At 35.6% G+C, this 26,735-nt stretch overlaps 3 protein-coding genes across 4 annotated transcripts; 1 reads left to right on the top strand and 2 right to left on the bottom strand.

The window, feature by feature from the left end:
* Positions 1-271: 271 nt before the first annotated feature.
* Positions 272-12,225, bottom strand: LOC133872946 (uncharacterized). 2 transcript variants are annotated; one of them, XM_062310624.1, is made up of 9 exons: positions 11,767-12,225; positions 10,141-10,338; positions 9,735-9,857; positions 7,710-7,747; positions 7,450-7,621; positions 3,280-6,561; positions 3,064-3,189; positions 2,726-2,862; positions 272-775 (listed from the first exon to the last, which is right to left on the bottom strand). In XM_062310624.1, exons 1-9 carry the CDS (start codon positions 11,848-11,850, stop codon positions 538-540), a joined length of 4,398 nt encoding a protein of 1,465 aa, XP_062166608.1. In that variant the 5' UTR covers positions 11,851-12,225; the 3' UTR covers positions 272-537. The 2 variants fall into 2 exon arrangements, with proteins under 2 accessions (XP_062166608.1, XP_062166606.1); XM_062310622.1 differs by having other exon boundaries at positions 3,064-3,192.
* Positions 12,226-15,300: 3,075 nt separating this feature from the next.
* LOC133872947 (putative disease resistance protein RGA4) lies at positions 15,301-18,421 on the top strand. Its single transcript, XM_062310625.1, has 2 exons — positions 15,301-18,042; positions 18,171-18,421. Exons 1-2 carry the CDS (start codon positions 15,514-15,516, stop codon positions 18,228-18,230), a joined length of 2,589 nt encoding a protein of 862 aa, XP_062166609.1. The 5' UTR covers positions 15,301-15,513; the 3' UTR covers positions 18,231-18,421.
* An 868-nt stretch (positions 18,422-19,289) lies between these two features.
* On the bottom strand, positions 19,290-20,864 carry LOC133872587 (uncharacterized). Its single transcript, XM_062310144.1, has one exon. It carries the CDS (start codon positions 20,862-20,864, stop codon positions 19,290-19,292), a length of 1,575 nt encoding a protein of 524 aa, XP_062166128.1.
* Positions 20,865-26,735: the final 5,871 nt, after the last annotated feature.

Genomic DNA, 26,735 nt, shown 5'->3' on the forward strand with positions numbered 1-26,735 from the left:
ACCCATGTTTCAACACGACTCAAACCGGTAAGCGAACATAAATTGTTACCACTAACTCCAGCTTCATTTGTTAAAATTTTATTCTTCTGTCTTTTGTCTTATGTTCTCAAAACAAAAGGATTAACAAACAACTTAAAACACAAAACTGTTTTTACCTTTACGACACATTAAACCACTTTTTCAAACCAAAAACAAAAAACACCCCCTAAAACACATTAACAAACATTAGAATATGCCACTAGAGAAGAAGAAGAAGACCCAAAAAAAAAGAAAAAGAAAAAGCCTTTCCTTTTGTTTCAATTCCATATTTGACTCTGCCCTCTAGCAGCCCATAACATCCTGTAAGCCACCCCTCAATTGTTCATCATTTACAAGCCTTGACAAAGGGTGTTTTATCCTCCTATACAATAATTCACACTACGGAATATTGCTACAGATTGAGAATTGTGGTATACTCAAAAGATTCGTGGAAAAAGCAGCCTAAAATTGGTAAAAAGAGATCAAACAAAAAAAAAGTTGCAATTTAAAGTCACGAATTCATGAGAACCAACTTCTCATACTCTTGCCTGCCTTGAGCTTCATCACAAGTTCCTCACGCTGAGCTTCTACCTCAGCGTATTTGAGGCTCATGTGCAGATAGCGCTCGCGGATGTCTATTAACTCTGCCTCTAGTGATGATTTTGTGCGTCCATTCCTTTCTTTTGCCCCTATTTCATCTTCAGCTGTTGATTTTCTAGCAGCATGCGCATGGCCGTTTTGGCCCTCAGATGACAACCTGCAGTAGTCTGGTTAGACTGAAGAACACAAGGACTAAAATAAAGTAAAAATTTTGCTCGCTACAAGGCATATACTATTTTCTCAAATTTGAAAAACTTAATAGTTCTTTTATTTTTATTTCTTGCTGAACAATCAGATTTTCAACTGAGACTCCTAGACTACGATGCTTGCAGTTAAAAAGCTTGTTTCATTTTTTCTATTACGCTATACTTTGCTGTGTGAAGTGTGTAAATGTAGACATCTGCCTCCCCCCTCCCGCTCCCCAAAAAAGAAATGGGATGTCCTATGGTGTTATTGTTTAGTGATTCTATAAATAATTACCTATCGTCCAGTATAACTGAATTAGCTACAGCATATTGATGGTTCTATCATACCTTGTTCACTCAGTCACTCAACTAAGATAACAATAACATTTATCAAGTCAACGATATATTGTCCCACTTTCTTTTTGAAGAGAAAACATTGGGTTAATTTTAAACCTTTATATATATGTATGCATGCTTGTATGTATGTATGCACGCATGTACGTATGTATATGTATATGTATACGTGTGTGTGTGTGTGTGTATGTGATTGATTGACTTCGGTTGCTTTGGTTGCAAACTACGACTAAAGAAATATTAATTCACCATGAAGGAGAACTCAAAAAATAAAAGTTTTGAGCTTATATATGTGAGTAATTGACTTGTGGCGCAATGTAAAGACAGCTTGCTATTGTGAATATTTTCCTTATCTTACATCTAATGTAGACATCTAATGTGAGAATTGCACAGAAGGAGGTAAGATGATGTCTTGAGCAATTACAAATTAGGGACCCTTGACACAAATAGACATGCCACGAATTCAACCCTCCTCGCAACAATAAATCAGTTAGTCAAGAAAAAAGTACGAGTAAGGGATTGAGCTGCCAACTTGTGAAACCCTTGCTTGTTGGGAGAAAGGAGGAAAAGGTCAGGCTAGTAGCTAAGAATATTATATATTATTAATATTAATAGCTGCAAGACCAAAACAGGGTGCAGAGGCTTTTTCTGGCTCAGCAGGAATAAATGTACTTTAAGTGCTCAATTGGGAGAAATTTTTGAATTAGATCGCGTGGAAAAAAAGCTCATGAGCTTAGTCTTACTTCACCGCCAAGAAAAGAAAGAAGACTTCCATCTCTAAGTTTAACCTAGACATAGCTCGCTTCTTTTTTGGTGTGAAGCAGTGTCAAACCAAAATACCCAACAAGTGTTTGCCAGACACCCCCCAACACAAAGAACTGACCAGCACCTCATAGCTAAAACTGAGAAAAACATACCAAAATAAGAATCCTCACATGGCATTTTGTTTGGTAGGGCAATGAAAGGCTACTTCAATCTTGGAAACAGCAGGAAAATTGAGAGGGTCAGCTTTTGAAGTGTTCGTCGGTATCACAAGCCAAGGCCCCTCGATTCGGCAACAAGAGTCGGTTATGGAATACTCTTTTGGTCGGCTTCGAGGGTTGCGCTCGTTGCGGGACTTAACCCTTCTTTCTTTTTTTTTCTATGAAAGCAAGAGATTAACAGTGTTGTTCTAAATTCTGCCTTATTTCATTCCATGAAATCTAGAAGCACTTCAAGATGAGTCAATCTTAAAAGCTGTGATCAACCTAAAGCTTGAAAATGTGAAAGGCTGAAGTTGATAACAATGAAGTTTCTTAGTTTTGTTATCGATCTATAGAACAAAAAGAGACAATCAAATTCAGGCATCTCCTCTTCTGAAAACCATATTTCCTTTCTACTAAGTTGGTTACAATTAACACGAAGAGCCTAATAGAATACAAGGGACTTAAAATGGAAGAAATCTTTCATCTTGTTGGCCACTTTGAAATGAAGGTTTTGCACTACAAACCAGTACAAGCATATATGGAAGATACCAAGCATAAAAAATTGCACATTAGTGTTTTGAATGCGTAATGTGCTCCACTTACCTGTCAACCTGAGCTTTATACATGCTATTTGCTTCCAAAGCCTTAGCAAGTTCATTCTCAAGCAACTGAACCTTTGAAGCAGGATCGACTCCAACAGCATGACGACTTCCGTCAAGAATCTCATGGCCATTATCATCCTTTTCAAAAATTAACAAAAAGAGAAATAGAAGCTTTATAGAGTTAGCTGAAAACTAATCCATGCTAAAAGGATTCTTATGCACTTAGATATTATCATGCAGATATTGATGATATGCATGAACAAAGAGATGTGAAACATCTTCTTTTGGAAAATTAGCTATAGAAACAGAATTGAATAAAATGAACATCAGATGTCTTACCTCTCTTTGATGTTGGTTGCTATGAAGCCTCTGTTGATCTTTTAAAAGTTCTTGTACTTTACCATTCTTCAAGGCTTGTCTCCTTTTAACATCACGATGCTGACTAGAGTTCTTCAACATGTCATTCTTCTAAATCAGTACACAAGTGAAGAAGTTAACTAGTAAGTTTTGACATTGAATACTACAGTGCAATTAAAGAAGTAAAATGTCACTAACCTTTGAGAGCTTCATATCTTCATGGACAGGAGTAACTTTGGTATTGGTTTTAGAAAAACTAGAAATCTTTGTACTGCTGGACTCCCGTTGATTCTGCTTTCCTTCCTTCATCAACTTTAATTCTTCTTCAAGGGCTTGAGCTTTTGTTATACACTGATCTCTCTCCTCCTCTAGCAGTTGTATCTTCCGCTGATATTGGCTGTTTGCTTTCCTGATCTGGCTGAGCTCGTTTTTTAGCTCAACATCCTGAACACATGGTACCTCTTTTGTCATTAGACCACCCTCCATCTGCAGAAGCTTTTCTTCTAACGTGACTTTGCAGTCCTCTAATTCAGATATGGCCTTCTGCAATGCAGAGATCTTCTCAACGAGTAAATTCTTCCCTGCCTTCAGATCTTCACATTCCCCAGATATTAAATGCAGTGAAGCTTCCAGTTTCTCCTTTTCAAACTTGGTTCCATTAAGATCATTCTTAAGAGCCAAAACTTCATCACAAAGATGTGTCATATTCTGCAACTGAACCTTCAAATTGTCAGATTTTTCTGCGAGTTGTTGCCTTTCATATTCAGAATCTTTAAGCTTTAGTTCAAGACCATTCACAGTGGTTTTAAATTTTGCTTCATCTGACTTGTAGTTCTCCAACAGCTTCAACACTTTCTCATTGTCGGCCATCAGCATTTCCTGGTTTTGTTTAGAAGCAGCAAGCTCATCCATCAGGCTTTGCAGCTTTGATTCAGATTCTATTTGCCTGATACTGAGCTCATTCTCAATCCATTTCAGCTTCGATTGAGATTCGTGAAGCGAAGATTCGAGATTAGCTTTATCTACCCATAAACCGGATATTTCAAGCAAAGCATCAGAAGCTATTCTTTCTTTTTCTTCATGATTTGCAGAAAGTTGCTTTGTTAGGTGTTCTACCTCTTTTTGAAGGTTCTCAACTTCAACTTTTTTCTCCAAATACATCATATTTAATAAGTCTCCTTCCGCAATAAGTTTTTCTTTGTGTCTTCTGTTTTCATCAAGAAGTGCTTCTAATTCTGAAGTAAGGCTTTTCTCTTTTGAGGCAATTTCTTCCAGCATTGAAGAAAGATTTTCTTCTAAGATTTCAAATCTTTTGGAGCTATCTGCAAAATTTCTCTCTGACTCTCTCAACTTTTCCTCCAAGAGGGAGCAAGTCTTGTTCAACTCCAATTTTTGCTTCCTCAACTCTCCATTTGATTTCTGAAGAGCACTGCATTCTTCGATGAGACTCTCAGCTGTAGCTTTTAACTTTGCATTGGCTCTTTTAAGATCTTCACATTCTTCTTGAGCTTCTGACCACCTGTGTTGCACGTCCTCTAACTTTTCTTTCATACCTACCTTTTCAGAATCTATCTCAATTATTATTCTAGTGATCTCATCTTGGAGGCTTTGAGCATGAGATTTGGAATTCTCTAATTCCAATTGATTGGACTCCCTCTCATCTGTCAAATATCTTAGTTGATCTTCCAAATCAGATATGTGCGCTGACAACTGTACATTTTCTTGTTTAAGATCTGATATGCGGAGCTCCAGTTCATATTTTCCATGTTCTAGCTCTGAAGATTTTCTTTCAAGAATCTTATTGGCAGAAACATGGGAATCCAAGCTGCCGCTGAGTGCCATTAAATCATTTCGCAAATCATCTAAGCATTTAGATGTGATATCACTTTCTCTCTGCATGTCTCCCATTTGTTCCTCTAGCTGGATTTTTTCCATTTGAAGATTAGAGACCTTAGCCTCTAATTCGCCCCAACACTGTCTAAGTACTCCAATCTCCTCTTCTTTAGACTGCAAATTAGACTCCAGTATTGCAATCTCAGAAATTTTTTGAGTCAATTCCTTACCCAGTTCTGTGACTTTAGCTTCCATTTCCATATTCAGACGCTCAAGTTCTTGAATTGAAAGATCATAATTATCTTCAGACTCCCTGAAATTTTTCCTCATTAACTTGTCTTCCAGAAGGTGTGTTTGGGATATATGTTTGCTGACTTCAGACTCAAAGCTGGTAAAAGATTTATCTAAAAGCTCATGGGGTAGAAGATCAAAAGGAGTGCCTCCCACCATGGAATTCTTTGTTGCTTCCTTAAGCTTGAATAAAAGCTCTAGGTTTTCATCTGTCAGCTCATTGCAATCCCTTTCTAGCTCCTGCACTTTTTCTTTCAATACCTCGATTTCCCTGATCATATTCGCATCATCTTCATTTATGGACCCCATTTCTGGAAAATGTCTTTCTCTCAGAGAGTCGGATAACTTTGCTTTTAAACTGATGATTTCTTCTTCTTTGGCATACAACTTACGTTTGTATTCTGTCTCAATTTCAAAAAGGGTTTGGTTTCTCAGACTCCCTTCATTCCCTATTTGATGATTTTTATTCTCCAATACTTGTTCCAGCAGTTGCACCTTATCTTGCAAACTCTTCTCTGATTCCTGCAATTGCTGTAGCTGGAGCATTAAATTTCTGTTTTCCTCTGGATTTACTTGGATAAAGTTTTCAATGTCATCGAATTGTGATTGAGGTGCTGAAAGCTTCTCTATCTCAATTTTCTGCTTTTCTATCGTCTCTTCCAGCTCCTGAAGAACAGAAACAAGCTCAAGGTTTGATGCTTGACTCCTCTGCAACTGCAGAGCCAAATCGGCATTGGACTCTTTCTGAAACTTTAGTTCATCTTTTAGTTCCTTTTGAATATGGGATACACCTTCATCTCGAAAGGATGAATCCTTGGTTGCTATTTGTTGCACCATTGGGTTCTCCAGAAATTTCAATTGTTGTACTTCTTTTTTCAAATTATCACGTTCTGCATTTGCTGTTGAAAGCTCTATGCTTAGATTTTCTTGGTTTTTGGACTGATCGGAGAATTCCTTCCTCAGAATATCCAAATCAAGCATGAGCTTGCGGGCATTCCTCTCCCACATCTTAGCTTCTGCACGAAGCTCTTCAATTGTTTCTTGTGCAGCTTCATTAAGGTTTTTAGAAGAACCAGCTGGTTTCAAAGATGATTTTGCAAATTCTTCCAAACTATCCTGGGAATGATTTCCTGAACCCATTAGCCGTGAAGATGATGAATGACTTGGTTTAAAAGGATCATCGACAGAATTGCTGCCAGTATGTAAACTATTTTGGGAGCTGATTGATTCTTGTCTTCCAATCAGACCGTGCCCATCACTACTTAAGTTGTTTCCTGGGGAGCACATTTCCCTCGTTATGGAAGCCTCCCTTGAGTCATAGCTGTGATATGAGCCTGATGCAGAGAAACTTGTTTCCTACAGTGAAGTGAGGAGATAATTTTAGTTTTACGGTAACAAGGGCTGGTTAACAGTAGTTGATGCACATAACTATCCACAGGATGTGTAGTATACAAATCAGATAAAATACTGTTCTAATGTACAGGAGACTCTTGATTGCTAGTGGTCGAATAAAATGCAACTTTATGCATAACTAAATTTTAATCAAACAGAGCAGAATTTTAAGCTGACTTCCAAGTTAGTTTCCAGATAACAATCTGCATAGATATTTTTAAGACACAGAAGGTATAAAGGAGGGACTTAATGGAAGGTAAGGTGTTGAAGGCTAGAGACTAGTGTTTTAAGCCTAAGAGAGAATGGACTTGGATCAAACTTAACTAGTGAAAGGAAAAGGCTTTCAGGTTATCTTTTAGGCCCAAATTGGGCAAGAGTTACAAAAATTCAGGAGAATCACCTGAGTCTTAGATCATCTCTCTCGTGTCTAATAATGCACAATAACTGAAGATCTCAAGGTTAAATATATCATAACCAAAAAACTGCTTTAGTCAATTCAGAAAAAAAAAAAAAAAAACACTGCGTGCAACGGTTACTTCATCAAAATTTGTGTTAAAAGCAAAGAGGAAACAATTTAGCGTAAGAACTATAATTATTGATGAGCAAAGATTGAAATACTGATATGTTTAATGCCTAACAATGATGTTCTCATAAGTTCTGAGGGTTATTAAACATTATCAGGATAGTAGTAGTACTAGCAGTAGAATAAAAGGATTCTTGAAGTGAGAGGATCTAGTTTCCCTTTACGAATTTAAAGGTCAAAGTTCCCTCTAAGAACCTACTCTGTTACTATTGGGTTCACATCAAACAAGATAGAAATATAGCCACTTTTGAGTGGAAATGTAATCATACCCTGCTCCCAAGTTCTCCCGGGTGTGAGGTAGAGCCCAAATCTTTGCTAGAGGAAGATCCAGCACTCCTTGCAAATGTACTTCCAGATCCATCTGACTTAGAGTCCAGATCATGATAGTTTGCTTCCTGATCTTCTTCCATATGGAAATTAGTCTCTTTTGATTCTTCACCCCTGAAAAATGTGTAGTAAATCCCTATAACCGAACATAAGGTTAAAGGTGTAATGCAATGTTGAAGAACATCCATCATAGAATTCAAACCTGAGATTTGTTCTTGGTGTGAGGCAGTGAATTTTTACCTGCAAAACGGATATGTAAAGATAACTGTTTGAAGCCACATTTTTTATAGTGCCATAGCAAACTACATTTAGAACTAAAAGCCCAAGCTTTTCTACGAAATTGAAAGAGGAGCTGCAAATTCTGAATGGAAGGGAAGAGATATAAGGGAAAGAAACATGAGTTCTCAACTAAGTACAAGTACTTTACATTCTCCCCACACTGCACGCGCATATGTAATAATTAATTTACACCCTTTTAAACTGACTTAACATAAATGTAAAACTACTGTTCCTTAAAGCAGCCAAATGCTTTCGCCCAGAAAATAAAAATGGTAGACAAATTCTTTTTTATTTATTTGTTTGGGGTAAGTAAGTGCCAAATATTTACAAATGCATTTGAAAATATTTGTCCCAGTCGTACCAATATTAGATTCCACTAATCCACACTAAGATATCACCAGAGGCACACACTGACAAGAAGGATTTGTTTAGCCAACCCCAATTCCTTTATAGTTACAGAAGCTGAGGAAGCTATTTTGTGATAACTGTCATTGTGGTAGGGCACTAGAAACTGCTGCCAGTACGAGTAGCACATTGCAAATTTTGTTGAAATCAATGAAGTTGAATCGATTCCCAGATGCCTGGAATCATTAGATTGCAACTAGGAATCGAATGTCATCAACAGTGTTCCAAATTTTTTCATGGATTTAATATTACCATCCCAACTCCCTTGAATATCTTAGCTGGCCAGTTCCACTACAACTGAACAGAGCTTTTTCCCAACAACTTTATTTGACCAGATCAGTTGGTTTTCTTACTACTGCGTTCCATCTACAATCGTATAGTGTAAAAATATCATTACAATCTGTCTTTTCACAATGACTGGACCTAAAGCTAAAGCACTCATCATCAGTGCAATCATCTGGTCCTCACTAGAAATAATAAATCATCTTAGTGCATTCCCATTTTTTTCCTCCATTGAAGCTATCTCTATCTCGATTTTTCAAGTTAGACCTCTCAACTATTAAAACATCTTCATTTTAATAATGCTCATATTATGGGAAATACTGTTTCTCGACTACCTTGCATTCCACACCAAAAAGCATATCCGACCTGCAGCCATCTTATGGAGTTTTCCCTTTGATAGTACCCATCTTGCACACAGCAAGCCATAAATGTATCATACTGAGAAATAAGCCCAAACAAATCTAGAAGAAACATGTCTGATCCTCTCAGAAAGCATAGCAGGTCTCATCCAGCTTGTAGAAGTTTTACATTGATTTGACGTTACTCATCTATCACACATCAATGCAGTAGTGTCATATCATTGACAAACCCAAGCAATTCTAGAAAATAGCATTCTTTCTTCTTCTTTTTTTCTCATTAGTTTAGCCAGCTGTAAACTCAAAAACTGATTTCAATCTTCTCTTCTGACTGTCAGCCATCAAATAAAAACATAATAAAGTTCTCTATTTGGTGATTGATCAGAAAGTATGAGGCAATTGCTTCATAACATATACACATATCAAACCGGGTATAAATGGCCGAGAAGAAAAAATCTTTGGTTTGAGGGAGAGACAGAGCTTAAATGAACAAAGTATTATCTATACCATCCCACAAAGATCACTAAACATGTCAAAAGAGGTAGCTACACATATTTCTCTTACAAAATAAACAGAAATACAGTATCATGAAGCCTCCTTGGCCATCCCTCTACCCTAATGATGGAAAACCATATTTCGATGGCATATAGGTGAAGAGTTATGACCTTCATATACTTCATATAGAGGTATGACAAAATTGACTAAATCTGAAATTTTGAAGAAGCTTTATGTCAATTTCATTAAAACAAGATGATGCTATCATTATAAAGGCATAAAATATCTCTCCCCAAAGGGAGCCAAAGATCACATAGGTATAATAAAAAGGCCCTAATATTTTCAATGAGTCATGTGGCAAAGTCAAAACAAAGACCCAGGAATAAATAGCATAAAATTATAAAACTCACTTGTAAAATTGTCCCATAATTGCACTTTTTCAATGGCAGTGAAACTGGAACAGGAGCATTTGAACTCATATAGCCTGTCATATTGACTGTGGCTTCTCCAAGGATGCCAGATCTAGCTGAACCCTACAGTAAGAAAGTCATTGCTAGTATAATGTATAAGCCAATGGAGTTTAGGCATGCAAGAAAAACATTCTTGGCAGAAAAAAAAAAAAAGGATAAAGAAGATAGAGATAAAAAATAAATATAAGAAGCATATTCAAAATTTTATTCAGAGACTGGAAAATCAGCAAAGAGAAGATGTCATGTATATTACATCCTCATTCAAGGGAAAAAAAAAAAAAAAAAAAAAGGGAAGAAGAAAACGGTTAACGACCACAGAAAGAGTATGAGGTGGCAACAACAATACCATGGAGACCACAAGCTTGAAGAAACAATCTTGTAGTTCCTTTGAAGAGTCATCCTGTGAAACCCATACAGATTCTGACAGAGTATCTGTCCATTGACAACTTCCATTTTGCACTAGTGCTTTGCCTGACTTTGCAATTGTTTTCCCAGTTTCCACAGAGACAATAGATACAAGTAGCTTGTCCCAGCCTTTCGGTACCTTTTACCACAAAAAATTATTTGTAAGCAAATATGTGACTGTTGACTAAAGATCCTTCAAAAGCTTGTTTATGGCTAAACTGAATGAAAAATTTGCCAGACTAATTTGAAAAGGCAGTAGTTAAGATATAAATCGAATAATAAAAAATAAAAAGTTGAAGAAGAAGGAAAACAACCACCACAACAACAATATTCTAAATTTTAGGAGTCCATATCAAATCCGATGTGATGCATGTATTGTGGTCAGACTCCTCTTAGAGAAGATGCTGTTATGGTAAAATCCATGCAGAGAGTTTCACAGCCTCTCACTGATCTCCTTACCCTTTTCTTTCATTTTCTTTTTTCTTTTTTTTCTTTTTTTTTTTTTTTTAAAAAAAAAAAAAAAAAAAAAACTGATTATCATATTGAAACCAATTTCCTCCTGTATGAAAAATGAATGGCAATTTTATCCTCGGATGGTGCTCGGACTCTCCTAAATTAACTCATAGTAGTTGCATGATCTTCCAGTTACGTGATTGATGATTCAAACTGCAAAGAACATTGGAATTAACTCTGTTTAAAGTCAAAGGCTATTTAAATCGTGACCCTTGAGAATGACTTTTTGTTCATCTGCCACCAAAAAGAAAAACTATTTAAAAATATAAAAAGAACTGTGGTCAGTTAGCATTTTTATTTATTGAAGAAAGAAGACGTATTGCTATCACTACGCTGAAATCAAAGTCCTCCAATTTTAAAAGTCACGCAACATCATGTCTTTCCTAAGAAAGCTCCATGCCAATTGATATCCACAAAGCATAATAAACCCAGATAAAACTGATTTAGACTCAAGAAAATAAACCTCAATATTCTAGAAAATTGAATATATGAATAAATATTGAATGATAATTTCAGCCCCTAGTAGGTGAGGGAATGAAGGCTCGCACTGAAGCCTCCCATCAGAACAAAGAACAAACACAATATGTGGGTAGCAATCACTATTTATGCCTTGGACCTAAATCTACACAATGTCAATAAAAACCCACTTCCTTTTCAGAGTTTGAATACAATAATTAACAACAAAAGTTAAAGACTGATAATTGCATCCACAATTTGCCACACCCAACCTCCATAAAAGTTTCCTTGCATCCTCAAGCATCTCACAATTCATCTCAAGAACTCACAAATACCCTTTAATTCAAAACTTCCCCTAATAACTGACACCACAAAAGAATTTCTTGTTCTTTATCTAATTATAATAAATGGTATCAATTATATGTCATTGTTCTATTAGTTCATAAGCCCACAACATCCCTTTGTAAAGATCATTTCCATTTTGAGCAAACACACAACATATCTGATCCGAACAATGCACGAATAATTCATTCAGAGCCAACAAAAAAAAGGTTAGTACCCAATGAATCATGGAGCGAAATAGCAATGTTAAGTGTACCTGGAGGGCCTTAAAGCGGGAGAGCTTGAAATCCACTCTGTCCCCTGATTTGGCATGCCTGCTCTTGTGGTGCAGCCTGAACATTTTCTTCTCATTCACTCACTCTCTCACCGATTCATACATTAAAAATTCAACACCACCACAACCACCATTATCATTCACTACCAACCAGAGAGAAAGCGTTAGCTAGTTGGTCATTGTTGCGAAGGGTGTTATTTTATTTTCCTTACTTTGGCGTTTTCGTAGAGAGAGAGAGAGAGAGTGTGAAGTGGGTATCTGAAAACGGCCGGTAGAGCAGTTTAACTGAACGCAGATAGGCCCGCCTACGGCACAAAAGACGACGACATGTCACGACTCAATTCCTTGTGAGCTGAGATGTCAAATGTCAATGAATCGAGTGGTATAATTCCTTTAGACTTCTTCGCTAATAACAAAGCAATACACCTTTCCACTGAAGATAACGAGGCAAAGTAGAGCTTTTTATATATATATATATATACTTTCTCGACGCCGTCGACGTTTGGATATATTCCATCCATCTTCTTCTTCTTCTTCTTCTCCTACTTTGTCAACTTATATTACTTTATTAATTTTGGAGTAATGCTTGTTGGGAATTGGGCCAATCGGATTGTCAAGCCCACTGTAAAACTGACCCATACCAATGGACGGCTAAGCCCATCAGCCACCATTAACCTGTAACGGATATTTTACGAGATATTCATGATCCTAGAAATCTCGGGATCCACTCCTAAGATCCCGAGATTCATACTTACAGGCTCCAATCAGCTTATAAAAGGAAAGCACTACACTCGTAGGGTTGTACATGCGAGTAATTTTAGGAGTATCATGGTCTATTAAAAAATAAAATAAATTTTAAAATTTTTATTAGACGTGTGATTGATCCTGGGATCCAACAACTTCAAGAGTTTAATAAAAAAGAAAGCACTATTCACAGGTAGGGTCGTAGGAATGTACATGCGGATGGTCATAAATAAAAATGTTGTCACGAAAGCATAAGTATCACCAGGGGGTAAGTTTTAAATATATATATATATATTGAACAAAATTTGATTTTTTTTTTTAAAAAAAAAAACTATCGAAATAAATAAATTATTTAACGAAATTTAATTGTTGTTTAAAATATAGAAATGTAATTTAAAATTTATCCCCACCCCAAAATATTTTGGAGCACATTAGGGTCAAAGTTTAGGGGAGCCATGACAAACACAAAGACTATAAAAAAAAATGAAAGAGATGAAGTTAAAGTGGTTGAAGTTATGTTGAATTTTATTGGAAATTATTAGAAAGCATGACCAGGTTGTTTGTATAAATGTTGGTTAGCTGCAATATATAGACCATTGATGTGGATTGTAATACCCTGATTTCTATCTTTTAGAGCTAAGTTTATTTAATTTCAAAAAAAGTTAGCCATAAGTTAGCCAAATTTGCTGTTTCCCACCTTCAGAACCAAGTTTGGTTTGACTCTTTCCCCTCTTGTCTGTCGAGTCTTGTTTCCTCTGAGTTTAATTGTTTTTTTCTTGCTGGGAATACAAGCTCATTTCAAAAAGAGTTTATTTAATTTCAAAGAGATTAAGGATTTATGAAATTTTCAAAAATGATAATTTATGGAAAAATAACTGGGACACGCGACCTCTTAAGGAGCAAACACATTTTGAATAGGCTTTTAACTTTTAGAGGAGGATTTTATAAGTATTACAGAGGTTTAAGAAGAATTGCGAGGATAATAATAATTTTTTTTAAATGGTATGATTTGAGGTTAAAAATAAAAATAATTTGTGATTAACTGATTTTATGAATAGTTAAAAGACTAGAAAGTTGCAATAGAAAATAATATATTTTTTAGTATTATTTCACGTCAGAAGAATGTGGCTTAGAAATTAGAAGTTAATGTGGGTGAATTTTTTAACCAAAATATTCTCATAAGATCTTTTACGTGTCAAGAACACGTGATGAAAATTTGAAGTCAATTAGAATGTTTTTCCGGGCCCAATTAAATAAAAAATGAAAACTGAAATGGAATTTTAAGTATAGTAAAAGTAGGATCAAACCAACTCAAAACGCTTCATCCACCCATCAAAACGATCTTCTCAAAGTCTTTTATGCGCTCGTAAAATTTCGTGTTTAAAAAGAACCCGTAATAGACGGGGGGTGTAGAATTTGCTGACACAGAGGAATTGTTTGGCAAGAGAAAAAAAAATTCTATCTCCACTCTTTACTTTTTAAAAAAACAATCAACTTCAAAACATTCAAACTTTATATCATATAAATAATTTTTTATTACTATTTAAATAAAAAAATTTACTATAATACAAAATTTTTTAACTTTTGTATACAAATTTTTTTTTTACTTTATATTATATTTGTAACTTTTTATTACCATCCTCAACTCTCGTTTCTTTACCAGATAAGACCGAGTGTGAGCGAGAAAGAGAGAAGACGAAAAAAAAAAAAAAAAAGAAGAAAAGAAAAGAAAAAAAGAGAGTTGCTGACGTGGTACTCGTTGAATAAGTACTTTGGTCCAGAAAAAACAATTTATTCAAATTAGCTAAATGAGTGCTTCTCGTTATTCTCTTCGATTTTGTGTCTGTTTTCCAAATTAAGTAGTTATAATATTCAAATTAATCTGCTAAGTTTAAATTAGTAATTTAAGAATGTTTATTTATATAATATTATTGATTTCAATTTATTATTATAATAGCTTAAGAGTAATGCTACACATCATCTTCTTGTCTTCCTTTTATCCTCCTAAAATTGATGTGGCTCTTAAAATCACCATTGAATTTTTGATATATCATTCTTGGATTTTGATCCAATGGTGATTTTAAGAGCCACATCAATTTTAGGAGGACAAAATGAGGACAAATGGATGATGTGTAGCATTACTCATAAGTACTGTTGCTTCACCAAATAATTAAAAATTTATAAAAATATTATAATGTTACTCGGGCATTATAATGACATTATTTTAAACATCACAGTTTCATTCAGCATTACAGCTATGAGTAATGTTACACATCATCTCCTTGTCATCCTTTTGTCCTCCTAAAATTGATGTGGCTCTTAAAATCACCATTGGATCATAATCCAAGAATGATATATCAAAAATTCAATGGTGATTTTAAGAGTCACATCAATTTTGGGAGGACAAAAGGAGGACAAGAGGATGATATGTAGCATTACTCTAGTACTTATAATTGTTGATAAGTATTATTCACTCACCAATTTTTTTTTTAATTATAACGAGGTTATTGAGAGTAATTTTTTTTTTTTTTTGTGTATTTTTATTAAATTGTCCCACCAAAATAACTAAAATTTGAATGAGGCCGGTGAGAATGCTCTGATAGGCTGAGTTACTATAGGATTTTCATTCGACGAAGTTTTATGAACAGCTTTATAAATGAAAAAGCATTTTATTTATAATAATTTTTTTTAAAAAAAAAAAAAAAAAGAGGCTAAAAAAATATGTGAATATTACCCAGTCTTCGTCAACCTCCAGATCATCCTAAATTTCTAATAACACAACAGAAACACAAACATATACAAAATTTATACAATCGTCTTCTCATCCAGATCGATTACCAAAAATCTTTTTGAATCCTACCCTTAATTTTTCTTTGCAGTTTGTGACATCTAGTTGGATCTACCTGCCTGATTACCACAGACCACGACCATCTTCCTTGATTTACGGCTGGATCTTCGGTGTCCTGTAACATCCACCAAGTCAACATGGCTGAACTTGCCTATGCTATCGCAGCAGAGATCTTGGTGAAGCTAGGATCCATTGCTTATAGAGAGATCAGCTTCGTATTGGACATCAAAAGCGAGCTGACAGAGCTTGAGGGTACCATGACAACCATTCAAGCCGTGCTCTTGGATGCTGAAGAGAAGCAAGCTACCAGTCGCCCGCTGAGCATCTGGCTGAGGCAGCTCAAAGATGTTTTTTCTGACGCCGACAATGTGTTGGATGAAGTTGAGTACGAAGTTCTTAAGAAGCAAGTGATGAGAACATATGGGCGCACCAGTAGAGAGGTATGTGGTTTGTTTTCAAGTTGTAGAGCCTTTGCATTCCGTTCTCAACTGGGTCACAAAATCAAGAACATTAGAGAGAAGTTAGCTAAGATTGCAGCTAAGAAGGATCAATTTAATCTTATACCTCGACTTGAAGATGGGCATGTCATGCATCGGAGGAGGGATATGACCCACTCATTTGTTCCTCCTTCACAAGTCATTGGTAGGAAGAATGACAAAGAAAAATTAATAAGTCTTTTGAGGCAACCTGATGCTAACATGCATGACAATGTAATTTCTATAGTTGGATTAGGAGGGTTGGGGAAGACTACAATTGCTAAGTTGGTATACGATGATCAACGTGTAGCCAATCATTTCGAATTGAGAATGTGGGTTTGTGTGTCTGAGGATTTTGATGTTCCTAGATTAATAAGAGAAATCCTTAAATCTGCAACCGGTGCAAATATTGATGAGACGTTGGGTGTAGATTTGTGGCAAACTAGATTAAGAGACTGTTTAAAGAACAAGAAGTTTCTACTTGTTTTAGATGATGTTTGGAATGAAGATCGTAATAAATGGATTGAAATGAGAGATTTGTTACTTGGCGGTTCCAAAGGAAGTAAGATTTTAGTGACAACACGTAGTAATAAGGTTGCCTCAATCATGGACACTGTTTTCACATACAATTTAAAAGGTTTATCTGAAAAGAATTGTTTGTCTTTGTTTATGAAATATGCATTTAAGGGAGGGAAAGACAAAGGATATCCAAACCTCTTAGAAATTGGAAAAGAAATTGTGAAAAAATGTGAAGGAGTTCCATTGGCAATAAGGACTTTAGGCAGCCTACTTTTCTCAAAGGTTGATGAACGAGAGTGGAAATTTGTAAGAGATAATGGGATTTGGAAATTAGAACAAAAGGAGGGTGATATTTTACCTGCTTTAAAAATAAGTTATGATCAAATGCCATCTCACTTGAAGCAATGCTTTGCCTTCTGTTCTCTTTTCCCAAAGGATCATTGGTTCGATAGTGGTGAGTTGATTGCATTTTGGATGGCGCATGGACTCCTTAGTAAAACGCCTAATAGTCAAAATCTAGAGTTGGAAGATGTTGGCGACATGTATATCAAGGATTTGTTGTCCAAATCTTTCTTCCAAGATGTTACGAATGACACGTGGTACTATAGGTTTAAAATGCACGATCTCGTCCATGATCTTGCACTCAAGGTTGCAGAAGAAGAGTGTTCAGCAGTCGACTTTCACACCCGAAACATTGCTAGAACAGTTCGTCATTTGTCATTTTCACACAATGTTCAACAAGTTCCAAAATACTTTTACACCTTAAGTAGTGGTGTGCGGACCACTTTGTTCCCGGTCAAGCAACAAGTGCCAACCTTAGTTGAAGCTTGCATCTCAAGATTCATGTACTTGCGGGTGCTTGACTCAACTAATTCATCTTTTGAGGTGTTGTCAAGCTCTATTGGTACTTTGAAGCATTTAAGATATTTGAGCCTAGCTAAGAATGACAGAATCAAGAAACTTCCCGATTCCATTTGTGAGCTATACAATTTGCAAACTTTACTACTTCATGGATGTTCGAGTCTTGAGCGATTGCCCAAAGATACAAGGAAGATGATTAGCCTTAGGTATCTGACGATAACAACAACTTGCACGCGCTTGTTTGAAAATGGTGTATGCTGCTTGAATTCTCTTCGATTTTTACATGTATATCTTTGTCGGAGTCTTGAAGTTTTGTTTCAAGGGATGGATGGGAGCTTTACCAACCTTCAGACATTGGTTGTTTCAGGTTGTCCAAAGTTGACCTCTTTTACACATGAGATCAAGTACCTAACCGCCTTAGAGACCCTGGTAATTGAGTATTGTAAAGAACTTAGTTTGACGGGAGGAGAATACAATCGGGATCTCAACTTGAGCCTTCAAAAATTAAAGATTACACGTGTACCAAAGTTGAAGGTTTTGCCGCAATGGCTCCAAGGATCTACTAACACTTTGCAATACCTGCGTATTTCAATGTGTCAAAACCTCACGATCTTGCCGGAGTGGCTGCCAAGTATGAAGTCGCTTCACACACTTGAGATTTTCTGTTGTACCAAGTTGTCATCTCTTCCGGAGGGGATGGATCGTTTCACTGCACTACAAGAATTGAGGATTACCGAGTGTAAAAAATTGATTAGGAAATGCAAAGAGGAAGATCGGTCCAAAATTGCTCATATACCAAAAGTTAGACTGGTAAGATTGCATTCTCTAACATTTCAACATCAATCATTAATACTATTTGTTTATTCGAGTTATTTTTGTTTATTTTTCGCTTCTCTTGTTCTCATCTTAAGTTTACATATTTGTCTATATATTTGCAGCTTCCATTAAGGTGGCTCAGAACCAGAAGTTTTGATGAGGAGGAGGGGGCAATACTATGAAAAATCTTTAAAAATTTTGGGGGGCAATTCTTATGTCCGCCCCTGGCAGCTTCCATGGCATGACTTCAGCAAACTCAGCTAAAACATATTTGCTCCTTGATTATGTTGTAAACATTTTGATCATTACGATTTGTATTAAGAGATGTAAACAAATAAATATTTTGTTATACACTGATCTCTCTTCTCCTCAAGCAGTTGTATCTTCCGCTGATATTGGCTGTTTGCTTTCCTGATCTGGCTGAGCTCGTTTTTTAGCTCAACATCCTGAGCACATGGTACCTCTTTTGCCATTAGACCACCCTCCATCTGCAGAAGCTTTTCTTCTAACGTGACTTTGCAGTCCTCTAATTCAGATATGGCCTTCTGCAATGCAGAGATCTTCTCAACGAGTAAACTCTTCCCTGCCTTTTTCAGATCTTCACATTCCCCAGATATTAAATGCAGTGAAGCTTCCAGTTTCTCTTTTTCAAACTTGGTTCCATTAAGATCATTCTTAAGAGACAAAACTTCATCACAAAGCTGTGTCATATTCTGCAACTGAACCTTCAAATTGTCAGATTTTTCCACGAGTTGTTGCCTTTCATATTCAGAATCTCTAAGCTTTAGTTCAAGACCATTCACAGTGGTTTTAAATTTTGCTTCATCTGACTTGTAGTTCTCCGACAGCTTCAACACTTTCTCATTGTCGGACATCAGCATTTCCTGGTTTTGTTTAGAAGCAGCAAGCTCATCCATCAGGCTTTGCAGCTTTGATTCAGATTCTATTCGCCTGATACTGAGCTCATTCTCAATCCATTTCAGCTTCGATTGAGATTCGTGAAGAGAAGATTCCAGATTAGCTTTATCTACCCATAAACCGGATATTTCAAGCACAGCATCAGAAGCTATTCTTTCTTTTTCTTCATGATTTACAGAAAGTTGCTTTGTTAGGTGTTCTACCTCTTGTTGAAGGTTCTCAACTTCAACTTTTTTCTCCAAATACATCATATTTAATAAGCCTCCTTCCGCAATAAGTTTTTCTTTGTGTCTTCTGTTTTCATCAAGAAGTGCTTCTAATTCTTAAGTAAGGCTTTTCTCTTTTGAGGCAATTTCTTCCTGCATTGAAGACAGATTTTCTTCTAAGATTTCAAATCTTTTGGAGCAATCTGCAAAATTTCTCTCTGATTCTCTTAACTTTTCCTCCAAGAGCGAGCAAGTCTTGTTCAACTCCAATTTTTGCTTCCTCAACTCTCCATTTGATTTCTGAAGAGCATTGCATTCTTCGATGAGACTCTCGGCTGTAGCTTTTAACTTTGCATTGGCTCTTTTAAGATCTTCACATTCTTCTTGAGCTTCTGACCTCCGGTGTTGCATGTCCTCTAACTTTTCTTTCATACCTACCTTTTCAGAATCTATCTCAATTATTATTCTAGTGATCTCATCTTGGAGGCTTTGAGCATGAGATTTTGAATTCTCTAATTCCAATTGATTGGACTCCCTCTCATCTGTCAAATATCTTAGTTGATCTTCCAAACCAGATATCTGCGCTGACAACTGTACATTTTCTTGTTTATGATCTGATACGCGGAACTCCAGTTCATATTTTCCATGTTCTAGCTCTGAAGATTTTCTTTCAAGAATCTTATTGGCAGAAACGTGGGAATCCAAGCTGCGGCTGAGTGCCATTAAATCATTTCGCAAATCATCCAAGCATTTAGACGTGATATCACTTTCTCTCTGCATGTCTCCCATTTGTTCCTCTAGCTGGATTTTTTCCATTTGGAGATTAGAGACCTTAGCCTCTAATTCGCTCCAACACTGTCTAAGTACTCCAATCTCCTCTTCTTTAGACTTCAAATTAGACTCCAGTATTGCAATCTCAGAATTTTTTTGAGTCAATTCCTTACCCAGTTCTGTGACTTTAACTTCCATTTCCATATTCAGACGTTCAAGTTCTTGAATTGAAAGATCATCATTATCTACAGTCTCCCTGAACCAGAAGGTGTGTATGGGATATATGTTTGTTGACTTCAGACTCAAAGCTGGTAAAAGATTTATCTTAAAGCTCATGGGGTAGAAGATCAAAAGGAGTGCCTCCCACCATGGAATTCTTTGTTTGCTATTTGTTGGATAATCCTTTTGAATATTGGATACACCTTCATCTCGAAAGTATGAATCCTTGTTTGCTATTTGTTGCCCCACTGGCTTCTCCGGTGAAAATTTCAATTGTTGTACTTCTTTCTTCAAACCATCACGTCCTGCATTTGCTGTTGAAAGCTCCATGCTTAGATTTTCTTGGTTTTTGGAATGATCGGAGAATTCCTTCCTCAGAATATCCAAATCGAGCATGAGCTTGCAGGCATTCCTCTCCCACATCTTAGCTTCTGCACGAAGCTCTTCAATTGTTTCTTGTGCAGCATCCTTAAGGTTTTTATAAGAACTTGCTGGTTTCAAAGATGATGTTGCAAATTCTTCCAAACTATTCTGGGAATGATTTCCTGAACCCATTAGCCGTGAAGATGATGAATGACTTGGTTTAAAAGGATCATCGACAGAATTACTGCCAGTATGTAAACTATTTTGGGAGCTGATCGATTCTTGTCTTCCAATCAGGCCGTGCCCATCGCTACTTAAGTTGTTTCCTGGGGAGCACATTTCCCTCGTTATGGAACCCTCCCTTGAGTCATAGCTGTGATATGAACCTGATGCAGAGAAACTTGTTTCCTACAGTGAAGTGAGGAGATAATTTTAGTTTTACGGTAACAAGGGCTGGTTAACAGTAGTTAATGCACATAACTATCCACAGGATGTGAAGTATACAAATCAGATAAAATACTGTTCTAATGTACAGGAGACTCTTGATTGCTAGTGGTCAAATAAAATGCAACTTTATGCATAACTAAATATTAATCAAACAGAGCAGAATTTTAAGCTGACTTCCAAGTTAGTTTCCAGATAACAATCTGCATAGACATTTTTAAGGGTCCGTTTGGGTTTACGATTTCAAAAAGTGCGATTTAAAATGTGTGATTTGAAAAAAGTGATTTTTAAAAACGCAGTTGAGCGTTTGACAAAATCGCAGTTTAGCCTTTAAAATCGCGAATTTACCTTTAAAATTTTGCATTTTCAAAAAAGCACCATCTTATCTGCGATTTGAAAAGGCAGATTTTCTGCATTTTTCAAATCGCAATTTTTAAAAACACAATTTCCAAACGATCTATGTTTTGCGATTTGGTTTAAAATTGTACTTATTGTCTACGAAATCGCAATTCCAAACGCACCCTAAGACACAAAAGGTATAAAGGAGGGACTTACTGGAAGGTAAGGTGTTGAAGGCTAGAGACTAGTGTTTTAAGCCTAAGAGAGAATGGACTTGGATCAAACTTAACTAGTGAAAGGAAAAGGCTTTCAGGTTATCTTTTAGGCCCAAATTGGGCAAGAGTTACAAAAATTCAGGAGAATCACCTGAGTCTTAGATCATCTCTCTCGCGTCTAATAATGCACAATAACTGAAGATCTCAAGGTTAAATATATCATAACCAAAAAAATGCTTTAGTCAATTCAGAAAAAAGAAGAAGAAAAAAGCACTGCGTGAAATCCATGCAGAGAGTTTCACAGCCTCTCACTGATCTCCTTACCCTTTTCTTTCATTTTCTTTTTTTTTTTTTTTTAAAAAAAAAAAAAAAAAAAAAACTGATTATCATATTGAAACCAATTTCCTCCTGTATGAAAAATGAATGGCAATTTTATCCTCGGATGGTGCTCGGACTCTCCTAAATTAACTCATAGTAGTTGCATGATCTTCCAGTTACGTGATTGATGATTCAAACTGCAAAGAACATTGGAATTAACTCTGTATAAAGTCAAAGGCTATTTAAATCGTGACCCTTGAGAATGACTTTTTGTTCATCTGCCACCAAAAAAGAAAAACTATTTAAAAATATAAAAAGAACTGTGGTCAGTTAGCATTTTTATTTATTGAAGAAAGAAGATGTATTGCTATCACTACGCTGAAATCAAAGTCCTCCAATTTTAAAAGTCACGCAACATCATGTCTTTCCTAAGAAAGCTCCATGCCAATTGATATCCACAAAGCATAATAAACCCAGATAAAACTGATTTAGACTCAAGAAAATAAACCTCAATATTCTAGAAAATTGAATATATGAATAAATATTGAATGATAATTTCAGCCCCTAGTAGGTGAGGGAATGAAGGCTCGCACTGAAGCCTCCCATCAGAACAAAGAACAAACACAATATGTGGGTAGCAATCACTATTTATGCCTTGGACCTAAATCTACACAATGTCAATAAAAACCCACTTCCTTTTCAGAGTTTGAATACAATAATTAACAACAAAAGTTAAAGACTGATAATTGCATCCACAATTTGCCACACCCAACCTCCATAAAAGTTTCCTTGCATCCTCAAGCATCTCACAATTCATCTCAAGAACTCACAAATACCCTTTAATTCAAAACTTCCCCTAATAACTGACACCACAAAAGAATTTCTTGTTCTTTATCTAATTATAATAAATGGTATCAATTATATGTCATTGTTCTATTAGTTCATAAGCCCACAACATCCCTTTGTAAAGATCATTTCCATTTTGAGCAAACACACAACATATCTGATCCGAACAATGCACGAATAATTCATTCAGAGCCAACAAAAAAAAGGTTAGTACCCAATGAATCATGGAGCGAAATAGCAATGTTAAGTGTACCTGGAGGGCCTTAAAGCGGGAGAGCTTGAAATCCACTCTGTCCCCTGATTTGGCATGCCTGCTCTTGTGGTGCAGCCTGAACATTTTCTTCTCATTCACTCACTCTCTCACCGATTCATACATTAAAAATTCAACACCACCACAACCACCATTATCATTCACTACCAACCAGAGAGAAAGCGTTAGCTAGTTGGTCATTGTTGCGAAGGGTGTTATTTTATTTTCCTTACTTTGGCGTTTTCGTAGAGGGAGAGAGAGAGTGTGAAGTGGGTATCTGAAAACGGCCGGTAGAGCAGTTTAACTGAACGCAGATAGGCCCGCCTACGGCACAAAAGACGACGACATGTCACGACTCAATTCCTTGTGAGCTGAGATGTCAAATGTCAATGAATCGAGTGGTATAATTCCTTTAGACTTCTTTGATAATAACAAAGCAATACACCTTTCCACTGAAGATAACGAGGCAAAGTAGAGCTTTTTATATATATATATACTTTCTCGACGCCGTCGACTTTTAGATATATTCCACCATCTTCTTCTTCTTCTTCTGCTCCTACTTTGCCAACTTATATTACTTTATTAATTTTGAGTAATGCTTGTTGGGAATTGGGCCAATCGGATCGTCAAGCCCACTGTAAAACTGACCTATCCCAATGGACGGCTAAGCCCATCAGCCACCATTAACCTGTAACGGATATTTTACGAGATATTCCTGATCCTAGAAATCTCGGAATCCACTCCTAAGATCCCGAGATTCATACTTACAGGCTCCAATCAGCTTATAAAAGGAAAGCACTAACCACGTGTAAGGTGTTCATGTGAATAATTTTAGGATTATATTAAGTGTTCACAAAAAAATAAAAAAATAAAAAAGAAAGATGACTTTTAAAATTACTATTGGGCATGTCATTGATCAAATGATAATTTTGATCAAATGGTGATTTTAAAAGTCACCTTATTTTTTTATGAATACTTAATGTACTTCTAGAATTACTTTGTACATGTAAATGCATATGCGGTTATTTGTAATATCTACACCCGTATTTATAGAATAATTCTATTAGTACATCAAGTGTCCGTCAAAAAATGTGGTGGCTTTTAAAGTCACTATTAGGCGTGTGATTGATCAAATAATGATTTTGATGAAATTATGATTTTAAAAGCCATCTCATTTTTTGAATAGACACTTAATGTACTAATAGAACTACTCGTATTCATAAAATGCAGATATTGCTTTTAGACAGAGGTGGAGCCAGCATTTGAGATTTGGGAGGCAAAATTGAAGAGAAAAAAAAAATTATTATTTATCCTTGGGGCTTGGGGGGCCAAGCCCTCCCCCCTCCCAAACCTCTTGGTAGTTCTGTCATTGCTTTTAGATATCCGTGTCTTTTTTTACTATCTGTATCCACGCGGTTATTGTGATTATTAAATGCAGTTACTACTCATTATCCACTAATAGGTAATGGACCTAAATTAATTGCTTTTAAAAATGATTTTGATTGATTTTTAGTCTTTTTTGCTTGTTTTAAAAATATAATACAACACTGGAAATATGTAGAATCGAGAAAAAAAAAAGGGATAATAGATACGACCTCAAAATATTCATAGTAATCGATGCTCACAAAGAAACACCATTATGTTTTCTATCAATGATTCAATGAGCATGACAATCAAGTCAACAAACATAAATTACAAATCTAACATAAAAAAATAAAAAAAAAAATAATAAAATATTACAAATTCATAACATAAAAAACATAATTTATCTAAGTATAACACATTCATAAATTAATGTTGACGGCGTTGTGTTGTGTTGAATATATTAACTATAATATATATAAAAATATTATATATAAAGATCTCACATTCGCACATGCGGATAATGATTTTTACTAACCGCATCCGCATGTACGGATAGCGGATGCGAGCAATTAATATCTACTCGCATGTATACTCCTACACACATGTATGAGGTTAAATTTTGATATACTATTTTTTCTAATACAAACAAATTGCCGACTTAAGTATCGAAACTATCCGCTGTCGGTACACTTCCAACAAGCTTTGTTGCTCATTCTTTTTGTTTTGCAGGTGTCTACTAAAAACTATTCCAACAATGCTAAAAATTTTATTTCTTATTTTTTTAAATATTCATGATGGTGATGTGCTTGGTTAATGTTTGGATTAATCTTTCTTAAGAAAAAATAATAATTTTGAGAATTGATTGGAACTGACATATCAACGTAATGAGATAGTTGTTTGATAAAAATATGATTTATAGTATTTATCTTTAATTTTAGGAATAAAATATAAAGAGTAATGTTATAAAATTCTCAATATATCCCCCATATAAAAATGAGACGTTAATTTAGATATAGGAAGAGAGTTGAAAGACCCAGGTTTCGTCACCTGGCTCAAATGAGCCCAACATACTGCGTGCGGTTATTATTTGAACAATTGAGGAATTTCATACGCATGAGTTTCGTGATGCTAGTGGCTCATGGGCCTTAGCTTTTGGTCCAAATAGCATTTCTCTCCTAACTACGAGGGAAAATGATTGACGTAAATGAAGAACAAACTGGAGAAGGTCCTGCACCGAAAAATTAAAGGAGAAAATATACTTTACCCCAAATATTCCACACTTTTTTTTTTTTTTTTTTTTTTCAATCTTGTTTCTAAAGCGAAAAAAAATTGCAATGCAATCCAATCAAATTTTAAAAAATTTTAATGTTGCTTCTTTGTTACTTAAGTCCGTCTTTTTTTTTTTTTTACGAAAATAGACCGTAACACGTGAGTTTTTAAGAGCAATTCTTCTCAAACTATTCCTTAATAAAATCATTTTAAAAAAATAAAAACAAAACAAAAAAAAGGCATAAAAAACAATAATAATTTGGGGCCGACCTGAGGTAGTTTGGCCACCCCATGAGCTATGGGGCTGGTTTGCCACCCCATGTGGCCAAATGGGGGTGGCCGTATCTTATCCGAAAATTTCATCATCCTCCAAGTAATCGTAACCAATAATTTCTTTGTCATTGCATATACATGTTAAAGTAATGCTGCTTTTATGGGAGTTTATTATTTTCTTGGGTTGGTATCTAGCTAGCTAGGCTTGTTCTCCTCATCGTTCTTCCTCAATAGTTGAAATATATACGGCAGAAAAATATTCTGATCGAACGTATCTCTTGTGATCACTACATTGTGGATGATAAAGACCTTTTTTTGCCGTCGTTGAGTTCATACTTTATTAAATCTAAAGTCACCATCTTACATTTTAAAAAAATGTAAATGAGCTAGACATCTCTTCTTTGTCACTTTCGTACGTAGAGGGTGTTATAGATTAGTTGATTAATTACTAGTTAATTCCTTGGAGGTAGGACATTGCTCAAGAACTGAAAAGGGATCTTTGGACGGATACATAGGCTCTGTTTGCTAATGGCTTGTAATCAAAATGGTATTAACCTCGATAACTATGAGAGAATTATAGGAAAGGCCGGGAGGGAATGTCGATATATTATTATAAACAAGAATGTAGTCACTAAAGCATAAGCATCACCATCTTAATTAATTTATTTATTTACATGCCACAGTAAGAACTATAATTACAGGAGTATTTATTCACTACCAAAAAAAAATCACATTTTCTTAACGGTTTTTTTGAAAACTGTCTAGAATTATAATTTTCCAGTCGGTTTTATAAAACCGTTTATAAATTAATTTTCAGACCTTTTTTTTAAAAAACCGTCTCTAAATTTAGAGACGGTTTTAATGAAACCATCTCTATATTTTAATTTTCAG

Source organism: Alnus glutinosa, chromosome 7, assembly GCF_958979055.1.
Source record: "Alnus glutinosa chromosome 7, dhAlnGlut1.1, whole genome shotgun sequence".
In the NCBI taxonomy this organism is placed as follows: domain Eukaryota; kingdom Viridiplantae; phylum Streptophyta; class Magnoliopsida; order Fagales; family Betulaceae; genus Alnus; species Alnus glutinosa.